General features: G+C 32.2%; 1 protein-coding gene across 4 annotated transcripts in view; it reads left to right on the plus strand.

Annotated features, from left to right (window-relative positions):
- LOC110724166 overlaps window positions 1–12,296 on the plus strand; it is a 28,891-nt gene extending 16,595 nt beyond the window's left edge. For 3 of the 4 annotated variants that reach the window (XM_021903564.1, XM_021903568.1, XM_021903566.1), the window contains 3 exons: window positions 346–450; window positions 536–593; window positions 11,825–12,296. In XM_021903564.1, coding sequence (XP_021759256.1) covers window positions 346–381 — 36 coding nt within the window. In that variant the 3' untranslated portion in view covers window positions 382–450; window positions 536–593; window positions 11,825–12,296. Of the gene's footprint in view, window positions 1–345; window positions 451–535; window positions 594–691; window positions 801–11,824 lie in introns of those variants that run through there. The other variant, XM_021903565.1, reaches the window with a different exon arrangement.
- The last annotated feature ends 381 nt before the right edge of the window (window positions 12,297–12,677 follow it).

A 12,677-nucleotide genomic window follows, 5' to 3' on the forward strand; every position in this document is an offset into this window, starting at 1 on the left:
ACAAATCACGACAAAAAGTCAAATTGTCGTAATTAAGTAACGACGAACTACTATTTCGTCGTATAAATTTAACGACGAACGTAGTCGTTAAAACCAATAACGTCGGAACCTATTACGACAAAAGCACGACGAAATAAGTATTGTCGTGAAAGGTTTTAACGACGACTATTGAGCCTTGTTACGACAAATATTTTCGTCGTAAAAACCCCTTTTCCTAGTAGTGGTTCATATTCGCCCCATGTTATGAGGAGTACGTTTAACCATGTGTAATTCAATTCTTTCTACATTTGAATTATTTGTTGTACCCTAATTATTGATTTGTTTGTGTATTGTGAATTTATGTAGGTTTCATTAGTTCCTCATGGTGATTTGTCCTGCTAATAACACAATCTTTCACCTTGATTTAGCTCGATCAACAAAGAAGTACCTCGTGATGTCTGTACTACAAAAGTAAATATAGCTACCTAGTGTTGATTATCTTAACCTAACTCATTTAGTAGTCAAACTAATCAAATTTGAACTTACTTTCCTATAGTATTATGAAGAAGATACATGGTCGTGCTCCACGGGGTCCTACATGGAAATCACCTATGGTAATGCCACATCATATTGTGATTATCTTAATAAACATTGCTAAAACAATTGTGGATTTTATGTGACGTTTGATTCATTTGATTGGTTCCTATGCTAGTGCCCACAACAAGATAATGAAGTTGATTGTGGATTATACGTGATGAGATTCAAGCTTGACATAGCGACTCATTGTACCAACACCATACATCTTGATGAGATACGACCTTAAACTTAGTAAAATGTTCTTTCTCTGTGATTTCAAGGCTTAGCCACCTATAACTAAGTATAATTGACATGTTATGAGAAAGAACTTGGTCATTAGTTAAAATATGTAGAAAATGGGCAAGTAGAAGTCAAATAGGCCTTATTTAGGCTATTTTGGATGAAAATGCGACCTTAAACTAAGTAAAATGCTTTTTTTCTGTGATTTCAAGGCTTAGCCACCTATAACTAAGTATAATTGACATTTTATGAAAAAGAACTTGGTCATTTGTTTAAAAATGCAGAAAATGGGCAAGTAGAGGTCATTTAGGCCTTATTTAGGCTATTTTGGATGAAAATGCGACCTTAAACTTAGTAAAATGCCCTTTTTCTGTGATTTCAAGGCTTCGCCACCTATAACTAAGTATAATTGACATGTTATGATAAATAACTTGGTCATTTGTTTAAAAATGTAGAAAATGGGCAAGTAGAAGTCAAATAGGCCTTATTTAGGCTATTTTGGATGAAAATGCGACCTTAAACTTAGTAAAATGCTCTTTTTCTGTGATTTCAAGGCTAAGCCACCTATAACTAAGTATAATTGACATGTTATGAGATATAACTTGGTCATTTGTTAAAAAATGTAGAAAATGGGCAAGTAGAAGTCAAATAGGCCTTATTTAAGCTATTTTGGATGAAAATGCGACCTTAATCTTAGTAACATGCTCTTTTTCTGTGATTTCAAGGCTTAGCCACCTATAACTAAGTATAATTGACATGTTATGAGAAAGAACTTGGTCATTTGTTAAAAAGTGTAGAAAATGGGCAAGTAGAAGTCAAATAAGCCTTATTCAGGCTATTTTGGATGAAAATGCGACCTTAAACATAGTAAAATGCTCTTTTTATGTGATTTCAACGCTTATCCACCTATAACTAAGTATAATTGACATGTTATGAGAAAGAACTTGGTCATTTGTTAAAAAGTGTAGAAAACGGGCAAGTAGAAGTCAAATTGGCCTTATTTAGGCTATGTTGGATGAAAATGCGACCTTAAACTTAGTAAAATGCTCTTTTTCTGTGATTTCAAGGCTTAGCCACCTATAACTAAGTATAATTGACATGTTATGAGAAAGAACTTGGTCATTTGTTAAAAAGTGTAGATAATGGGCAAGTAAAAGTCAAATAGGCCTTATTTAGGCTATTTTAGATGAAAATACGACCTTAATCTTAGTAAAATGCTCTTTTTCTGTGATTTCAAGGCTTAGCCACCTATAACTAAGTATAATTGACATGTTATGAGAAAGAACTTGGTCCTTTGTTTAAAAATTTAGAACATGGGCAAGTAGAAGTCATTTAGGCCTTATTTAGGCTATTTTGGATGAAAATGCAACCTTAAATGTAGCAAAGTGCTCTTTTTCTGTGATTTCAAGGCTTAGCCACCTATAACTAAGTATAATTGACATGTTATGATAAAGAAATTGGTCATTTGTTTAAAAATGTAGAAAATGGGCAATTAGAAGTCAAATAGGCCTTATTTAGGCTATTTTGGATGAAAATGCGACCTTAAACTTAGTAAAATGCTCTTTTTATGTGATTTCAACGCTTAGCCACCTATAACTAAGTATAATTGACATGTTATGAGAAATAACTTGGTCATTTGTTAAAAAATGTAGAAAATGGGCAAGTAGAAGTCAAATAGGCCTTATTTAGGCTATTTTGGATGAAAATGCGACCTTAATCTTAGTAAAATGCTCTTTTTCTGTGATTTCAAGGCTTAGCCACCTATAACTAAGTATAATTGACATGTTATGAGATATAACTTGGTCATTTGTTAAAAAATGTAGAAAATGGGCAAGTAGAAGTCAAATAGGCCTTATTTAGGCTATTTTGGATGAAAATGCGACCTTAATCTTAGTAACATGCTCTTTTTCTGTGATTTCAAGGCTTAGCCACATATAACTAAGTATAATTGACATGTTATGAGAAAGAACTTGGTCCTTTGTTTAAAAATGTAGAAAGTGGGCAAGTAGAAGTCATTTAGGCCTTATTTAGGCTATTTTGGATGAAAATGCGACCTTAAACTTAGTAAAATGCTCTTTTTCTGTGATTTCAAGGCTTCGCCACCTATAACTAAGTATAATTGACATGTTATGATAAAGAACTTGGTCATTTGTTTAAAAATGTAGAAAATGGGCAAGTAGAAGTCATATAGGCCTTATTCAGGCTATTTTGGATGAAAATGCGACCTTAAACTTAGTAAAATGCTGTTTTTATGTGATTTCAACGCTTATCCACCTATAACTAAGTATAATTGACATGTTATGAGAAAGAACTTGGTCATTTGTTTAAAAATGTAGAAAATGGGCAAGTAGAAGTCATATAGGCCTTATTTAGGCTTTTTTGGATGAAAATGCGACCTTAAACTTAGTAAAATGCTCTTTTTCTTTGATTTCAAGGCTTAGCCACGTATAACTAAGTATAATTGACATGTTATGAGATATAACTTGGTCATTTGTTTAAAAATGTAGAAAATGGGCAAGTAGAAGTCATATAGGCCTTATTTAGGCTATTTTGGATGAAAATGCGACCTTAATCTTAGTAACATGCTCTTTTTCTGTGATTTCAAGGCTTAGCCACATATAACTAAGTATAATTGACATGTTATGAGAAAGAACTTGGTCCTTTGTTTAAAAATGTAGAAAGTGGGCAAGTAGAAGTCATTTAGGCCTTATTTAGGCTATTTTGGATGAAAATGCGACCTTAAACTTAGTAAAATGCTCTTTTTCTGTGATTTCAAGGCTTCGCCACCTATAACTAAGTATAATTGACATGTTATGATAAAGAACTTGGTCATTTGTTTAAAAATGTAGAAAATGGGCAAGTAGAAGTCATATAGGCCTTATTTAGGCTATTTTGGATGAAAATGCGACCTTAAACTTAGTAAAATGCTCTTTTTCTGTGATTTCAAGGCTTAGCCACCTATAACTAAGTATAATTGACATGTTATGAGAAATAACTTGGTCATTTGTTAAAAAATGTAGAAAATGGGCAAGTAGAAGGCAAATAAGCCTCATTAAGGCTATTTTGGATGAAAATGCGACCTTAATCTTAGTAAAATGCCCATTTTCTGTGATTTCAAGGATTATCCACCTATAACTAAGTATAATTGACATGTTATGAGAAAACTTGGTCATTTGTTAAAAAGTGTAGAAAATGGGCAAGTAGAAGTCAAATAGGCCTTATTTAGGCTTTTTTGGATGAAAATGCGACCTTAATCTTAGTAAAATGCTCTTTTTCTGTGATTTCAAGGCTTAGCAACCTATAACTAAGTATAATTGACATGTTATGAGATATAACTTGGTCATTTGTTAAAAAATGTAGAAAATGGGCAAGTAGAAGTCAAATAGGCCTTATTTAGGCTATTTTGGATGAAAATGCGACCTTAATCTTAGTAACATGCTCTTTTTCTGTGATTTCAAGGCTTAGCCACATATAACTAAGTATAATTGACATGTTATGAGAAAGAACTTGGTCCTTTGTTTAAAAATGTAGAAAGTGGGCAAGTAGAAGTCATTTAGGCCTTATTTAGGCTGTTTTGGATGAAAATGCGACCTTAAACTTAGTAAAATGCTCTTTTTCTGTGATTTCAAGGCTTAGCCACCTATAACTAAGTATAATTGACTTGTTATGATAAAGAACTTGGTCATTTGTTTAAAAATGTAGAAAATGGGCAAGTAGAAGTCATATAGGCCTTAATTAGGCTATTTTGGATGAAAATGCGACCTTAAACTTAGTAAAATGCTCTTTTTCTGTGATTTCAAGGCTTAGCCACCTATAACTAAGTATAATTGACATGTTATGAGAAATAACTTGGTCATTTGTTAAAAAATGTAGAAAATGGGCAAGTAGAAGTCAAAAAAGCCTCATTAAGGCTATTTTGGATGAAAATGCGACCTTAATCTTAGTAAAATGCCCTTTTTCTGTGATTTCAAGGATTATCCACCTATAACTAAGTATAATTGACATGTTATGAGAAAGAACTTGGTCATTTGTTAAAAAGTGTAGAAAATGGGCAAGTAGAGGTCAAATAGGCCTTATTCAGGCTATTTTGGATGAAAATGCGACCTTAAACTTAGTAAAATGCTCTTTTTTTCTGTGATTTCAAGGCTTAGCCACCTATAACTAAGTATAATTGACATGTTATGAGATATAACTTGGTCATTTGTTAAAAAATGTAGAAAATGGGCAAGTAGAAGTCAAATAGGCCTTATTTAGGCTATTTTGGATGAAAATGCGACCTTAAACGTAGTAAAATGCTCTTTTTCTGTGATTTCAAGGCTTCGCCACCTATAACTAAGTATAATTGACATATTATGAGTAAAATTGGTCATTTGTTAAAAAGTGTAGAAAATGGGCAAGTAGAAGTCAAATAGGCCTTATTTAGGCGTTTTTTGATGAAAATACCACCTTAATCTTAGTAAAATGCTCTTTTTTTCTGTGATTTCAAGGCTTAGCCACCTATAACTAAGTATAATTGACATGTTATGAGATATAACTTGGTCATTTGTTAAAAAATGTAGAAAATGGGCAAGTAGAAGTCAAATAGGCCTTATTTAGGCTATTTTGGATGAAAATGCGACCTTAAACGTAGTAAAATGCTCTTTTTTTGTGATTTCAAGGCTTCGCCACCTATAACTAAGTATAATTGTCAAGTTATGAGAAAGAACTTGGTCATTTGTTTAAAAATGTAGAAAATTGGCAAGTAGAAGTCATTTAGGCCTTATTAAGGCTATTTTGAATGAAAATGCGACCTTAAACTTAGTAAAATGCTCTTTTTATGTGATTTCAACGCTTATCCACCTATAACTAAGTATAATTGACATGTTATGAGAAAGAACTTGGTCATTTGTTAAAAAGTGTAGAAAATGGGAAGTAGAAGTCAAATTGGCCTTATTCAGGCTATTTTGGATGAAAATGCGACCTTAAACTTAGTAAAATGCTCTTTTTCTGTGATTTCAAGGCTTCGCCACCTATAACTAAGTATAATTGTCAAGTTATGAGAAAGAACTTGGTCATTTGTTTAAAAATGTAGAAAATGGGCAAGTAGAAGTCATTTAGGCCTTATTAAGGCTATTTTGAATGAAAATGCGACCTTAAACGTAGTAAAATGCTCTTTTTCTGTGATTTCAACGCTTATCCACCTATAACTAAGTTTAGTGACATGTTATGAGAAAGAACTTGGTCATTTGTTAAAAAGTGTAGAAAATGGGCAAGTAGAAGTCAAATTGGCCTTAATTAGGCTATTTTGGATGAAAATGCGACCTTAAACTTAGTAAAATGCTCTTTTTCTGTGATTTCAAGGCTTAGCCACCTATAACTAAGTAGAATTGACATGTTATGTGAAAGAACTTGGTCATTTGTTTAAAAATGTAGAAAATGGGCAAGTAGAAGTCATTTAGGACTTATTTAGGCTATTTTGGATGAAAATGTGACCTTAAACTTAGTAAAATGCTCTTTTTCTGTGATTTCAAGGCTTAGCCACCTATAAATAAGTATAATTGACATGATATGAGAAAGAACTTGGTCATTTGTTAAAAAATGTAGAAAATGGGCAAGTTGAAGTCAAATAGGCCTTATTTAGGCTATTTTGGATGAAAATGCGACCTTAAACTTAGTAAAATGCTCTTTTTCTATGATTTCAAGGCTTAGCCACCTATAACTAAGTATAATTGACATCTTATGAGAAAGAACATGGTCATTTGTTTAAAAGTGTAGAAAATGGGCAATTAGAAGTCAAATAGGCCTTATTTAGGCTATTTTGGATATAAATGCGACCTTAATCTTAGTAAAATGCTCTTTTTCTGTGATTTCAAGGCTTAGCCACCTATAACTAAGTATAATTGACATGTTATGAGAAAGAACTTGGTCCTTTGTTTAAAAATGTAGAAAATGGGCAAGTAGAAGTTATTCAGGCCTTATTTAGGCTGTTTTGGATGAAAATGCGACCTTAAACTTAGTAAAATGCTCTTTTTCTGTGATTTCAAGGCTTAGCCACCTATAACTAAGTATAATTGACATGTTATTATAAAGAACTTGGTCATTTGTTTAAAAATGTAGAAAATGGGCAATTAGAAGTCGAATAGGCCTTATTTAGGCTATTTTGGATGAAAATGCGACCTTAATCTTAGTAAAATGCTCTTTTTCTGTGATTTCAAGGCTTAGCCACCTATAAATAAGTATAATTGACATGATATGAGAAAGAACTTGGTCATTTGTTTAAAAATGTAGAAAATGGGCAATTAGAAGTCGAATAGGCCTTATTTAGGCTATTTTGGATGAAAATGCGACCTTAAACTTAGTAAAATGCTCTTTTTCTATGATTTCAAGGCTTAGCCACCTATAACTAAGTATAATTGACATCTTATGAGAAAGAACATGGTCATTTGTTTAAAAGTGTAGAAAATGGGCAATTAGAAGTCAAATAGGCCTTATTTAGGCTATTTTGGATGAAAATGCGACCTTAATCTTAGTAAAATGCTCTTTTTCTGTGATTTCAAGGCTTAGCTACCTATAACTAAGTATAATTGACATGTTATGAGAAAGAACTTGGTCCTTTGTTCAAAAATGTAGAAAATGGGCAAGTAGAAGTCATTCAGGCCTTATTTAGGCTGTTTTGGATGAAAATGCGACCTTAAACTTAGTAAAATGCTCTTTTTCTGTGATTTCAAGGCTTAGCCACCTATAACTAAGTATAATTGACATGTTATTATAAAGAAGTTGGTCATTTGTTTAAAAATGTAGAAAATGGGCAATTAGAAGTCGAATAGGCCTTATTTAGGCTATTTTGGATGAAAATGCGACCTTAATCTTAGTAACATGCTTTTTTTCTGTGATTTCAAGGCTTAGCCACCTATAACTAAGTATAATTGACATGTTATGAGAAAGAACTTGGTCATTTGTTAAAAAGTGTAGAAAATGGGCAAGTAGAGGTCAAATAGGCCTTATTCAGGCTATTTTGGATGAAAATGCGACCTTAAACTTAGTAAAATGCTCTTTTTTTCTGTGATTTCAAGGCTTAGCCACCTATAAATAAGTATAATTGACATGTTATGAGATATAACTTGGTCATTTGTTAAAAAATGTAGAAAATGGGCAAGTAGAAGTCAAATAGGCCTTATTTAGGCTATTTTGGATGAAAATGCGACCTTAAACGTAGTAAAATGCTCTTTTTCTGTGATTTCAAGGCTTCGCCACCTATAACTAAGTATAATTGTCAAGTTATGAGAAAGAACTTGGTCATTTGTTTAAAAATGTAGAAAATTGGCAAGTAGAAGTCATTTAGGCCTTATTAAGGCTATTTTGAATGAAAATGCGACCTTAAACTTAGTAAAATGCTCTTTTTATGTGATTTCAACGCTTATCCACCTATAACTAAGTATAATTGACATGTTATGAGAAAGAACTTGGTCATTTGTTAAAAAGTGTAGAAAATGGGAAGTAGAAGTCAAATTGGCCTTATTCAGGCTATTTTGGATGAAAATGCGACCTTAAACTTAGTAAAATGCTCTTTTTCTGTGATTTCAAGGCTTCGCCACCTATAACTAAGTATAATTGTCAAGTTATGAGAAAGAACTTGGTCATTTGTTTAAAAATGTAGAAAATGGGCAAGTAGAAGTCATTTAGGCCTTATTAAGGCTATTTTGAATGAAAATGCGACCTTAAACGTAGTAAAATGCTCTTTTTCTGTGATTTCAAGGCTTAGCCACCTATAACTAAGTAGAATTGACATGTTATGTGAAAGAACTTGGTCATTTGTTTAAAAATGAAGAAAATGGGCAAGTAGAAGTCATTTAGGCCTTAATTAGGCTATTTTGGATGAAAATGCGACCTTAAACTTAGTAAAATGCTCTTTTTCTGTGATTTCAAGGCTTAGCCACCTATAACTAAGTAGAATTGACATGTTATGTGAAAGAACTTGGTCATTTGTTTAAAAATGTAGAAAATGGGCAAGTAGAAGTCATTTAGGCCTTATTTAGGCTATTTTGGATGAAAATGTGACCTTAAACTTAGTAAAATGCTCTTTTTCTGTGATTTCAAGGCTTAGCCACCTATAAATAAGTATAATTGACATGATATGAGATATAACTTGGTCATTTGTTAAAAAATGTAGAAAATGGGCAAGTAGAAGTCAAATAGGCCTTATTTAGGCTATTTTGGATGAAAATGCGACCTTAAACGTAGTAAAATGCTCTTTTTTTTGTGATTTCAAGGCTTCGCCACCTATAACTAAGTATAATTGTTAAGTTATGAGAAAGAACTTGGTCATTTGTTTAAAAATGTAGAAAATTGGCAAGTAGAAGTCATTTAGGCCTTATTAAGGCTATTTTGAATGAAAATGCGACCTTAAACTTAGTAAAATGCTCTTTTTATGTGATTTCAACGCTTATCCACCTATAACTAAGTATAATTGACATGTTATGAGAAAGATCTTGGTCATTTGTTTAAAAATGTGGAAATTGGCAAGTAGAAGTCATATAGGCCTTATTTAGGCTATTTTGGATGAAAATGCGACCTTAAACTTAGTAAAATGCTCTTTTTCTGTGATTTCAAGGCTTCGCCACCTATAACTAAGTAGAATTGACATGTTATGAGAAAGAACTTGGTCATTTGTTAAAAAGTGTAGAAAATGGGCAAGTAGAAGTCAAATTGGCCTTATTTAGGCTATTTTGGATGAAAATGCGACCTTAATCTTAGTAAAATGCTCTTTTTATGTGATTTCAACGCTTATCCACCTATAACTAAGTATAATTGACATGATATGAGAAAGAACTTGGTAAATTGTTAAAAAATGTAGAAAATGGGCAAGTAGAAGTCATTTAGGCCTTATTCAGGCTATTTTGGATGAAAATGCGACCTTAAACTTAGTAAAATGCCCTTTTTCTGTGATTTCAAGGCTTCTACACCTATAACTAAGTATAATTGACATGTTATGAGAAAGAAATTTGTCATTTGTTTAAAAATGTAGAAAATGGGCAAGTAGAAATTATTTAGGCCTTATTTAGGCTATTTTGGATGAAAATGCGACCTTAATCTTAGTAAAATGCTCTTTTTATGTGATTTCAACGCTTATCCACCTATAACTAAGTATAATTGACATGATATGAGAAAGAACTTGGTAAATTGTTAAAAAATGTAGAAAATGGGCAAGTAGAAGTCATTTAGGCCTTATTCAGGCTATTTTGGATGAAAATGCGACCTTAAACTTAGTAAAATGCCCTTTTTCTGTGATTTCAAGGCTTCTACACCTATAACTAAGTATAATTGACATGTTATGAGAAAGAAATTTGTCATTTGTTTAAAAATGTAGAAAATGGGCAAGTAGAAATTATTTAGGCCTTATTAAGGCTATTTTGGATGAAAATGCGACCTTAAACTTAGTAAAATACTCTTTTTCTGTGATTTCAAGGCTTAGCCACCATTAACTAAGTATAATTGAAATGTTATGAGAAAGAAATTGGTTATTTGTTTAAAAATGTAGAAAATGGGCAAGTAGAAGTCATTTAGGCCTTATTCAGGCTATTTTGGATGAAAATGCGACCTTAAACTTAGTAAAATGCCCTTTTTCTGTGATTTCAAGGCTTCTACACCTATAACTAAGTATAATTGACATGTTATGAGAAAGAAATTTGTCATTTGTTTAAAAATGTAGAAAATGGGCAAGTAGAAATTATTTAGGCCTTATTAAGGCTATTTTGGATGAAAATGCGACCTTAAACTTAGTAAAATACTCTTTTTCTGTGATTTCAAGGCTTAGCCACCATTAACTAAGTATAATTGAAATGTTATGAGAAAGAAATTGGTTATTTGTTTAAAAATGTAGAAAATGGGCAAGTAGAAGTCATTTAGGCCTTATTCAGGCTATTTTGGATGAAAATGCGACCTTAAACTTAGTAAAATGCCCTTTTTCTGTGATTTCAAGGCTTCTCCACCTATAACTAAGTATAATTGACATGTTATGAGAAAGAAATTGGTCATTTGTTTAAAAATGTAGAAAATGGGCAAGTAGAAGTCATTTAGGCCTTATTTAGGCTATTTTGGATGAAAATGCGACCTTAAATTTAGCAAAGTGCTCTATTTCTGTGATTTCAAGGCTTAGCCACCTATAACTAAGTATAATTGAAATGTTATGATAAAGAAATTGGTCATTTGTTTAAAAATGTAGAAAATGGGCAATTAGAAGTCAAATAGGCCTTATTTAGGCTATTTTGGATGAAAATGCGACCTTAATCTTAGTAAAATGCTCTTTTTCTGTGATTTCAAGGCTTAGCCACCTATAACTAAGTATAATTGACATGTTATGAGAAAGAACTTGGTCCTTTGTTTAAAAATGTAGAAAATGGGCAAGTAGAAGTCATTCAGGCCTTATTTAGGCTGTTTTGGATGAAAATGCGACCTTAAACTTAGTAAAATGCTCTTTTTCTGTGATTTCAAGGCTTAGCCACCTATAACTAAGTATAACTGACATGTTATTATAAAGAACTTGGTCATTTGTTTAAAAATGTAGAAAATGGGCAATTAGAAGTTAAATAGGCCTTATTTAGTCTATTTTTGGTGAAAATGCAACCTTAAACTTAGTAAAATGCTCTTTTTTTCTGTGATTTCAAGGTTTAGCCACCTATAACTAAGTATAATTGACATGTTATGAGAAAGAACTTGGTCATTTGTTAAAAAATGTAGAAAATGGGCAAGTAGAAGTCAAATAGGCCTTATTTAGGCTATTTTGGCTGAAAATGCGACCTTAAACTTAGTAAAATGCCCTTTTTCTGTGATTTCAAGGCTTAGCCACCTATAACTAAGTATAATTGACATGTTATGAGAAAGAACTTGGTCAATTGTTTAAAAATGTAGAAAATGGGCAAGTAGAAGTCTTTTAGGCCTTCTTTTTGACCGTTTTGACCTAAGTATTTAATTTTTTTCATACTTATTACTCACATGTTTAACTTAACTAATTAATTTAATTTATCCTAACATAATTTATATATATTCCAAGTTTTGCAAGGTGCAAAAGGGAGATGCGCTAACAAGTAAGGACCTTAATGAAGTTCGAGACATGTTGGTATCTTTCATCACCTTCAATTTGTAAATGTGGCATCATTTTGAATTTATACTTTGTTAATTATTAACTTTTTGATTACAATATTGACTAGTTATTAGTATTGTTTGTATTTATGTATATATCACACTTTATTTGTTGTATTGCATTTGGTTTTTAATTATAAAAGTCTAAATATATATTTTTAATTCTTGTTATGATTATTAATAATAATTATATTATGGCAGAATTTATAGCAATAATATGGTAGAATATTATAGCAGGATCAGTTGCAGGAATAATTGCAAGCAAAAAAAAAAAAAAAAAAAAAAAGATCCCTATTATTGCCACCGGTTTACCGGTTCAAACTGGTGGCAATAGTCAGCCTTCCCCTCAAAAAAAAAAGCCGCGCCATTATTATTGCCACCGGTTAACCGGTGGCCATAATTATTATTACCATCGGTTAACCGGTGGCCATGAGGACTTTTGCCACCGGTTTTGAACCGGTGGCCATGCGTTGCTGTATTGCCACCCCCCAAATGACCACCGGTTCAAAACCGGTGGCAATGGGGGGTTTTCAACCGGTGGCCATTACGTATTTTCGCCTAGTGTTAAAAGGTTTTGTAGATGCTGACTGTGCAGGAGATTTGGTGAATAGAAAAAGTACTTCAGGAATGGTCCATTTCCTTGGACCATTTCTAGTTTCTTAGGGCTCCAAGAAACAAAATACAGTGGCCTTATCAACTGTTGCACCTTGTTGTTCTCAAGTTCTTTGGATAAAACAACAATTAAGAGATTACGGTATGAAGTA

The sequence above is a fragment of the Chenopodium quinoa genome, unplaced genomic scaffold, assembly GCF_001683475.1.
Source record: "Chenopodium quinoa cultivar QQ74 unplaced genomic scaffold, ASM168347v1, whole genome shotgun sequence".
NCBI lineage: Eukaryota > Viridiplantae > Streptophyta > Magnoliopsida > Caryophyllales > Amaranthaceae > Chenopodium > Chenopodium quinoa.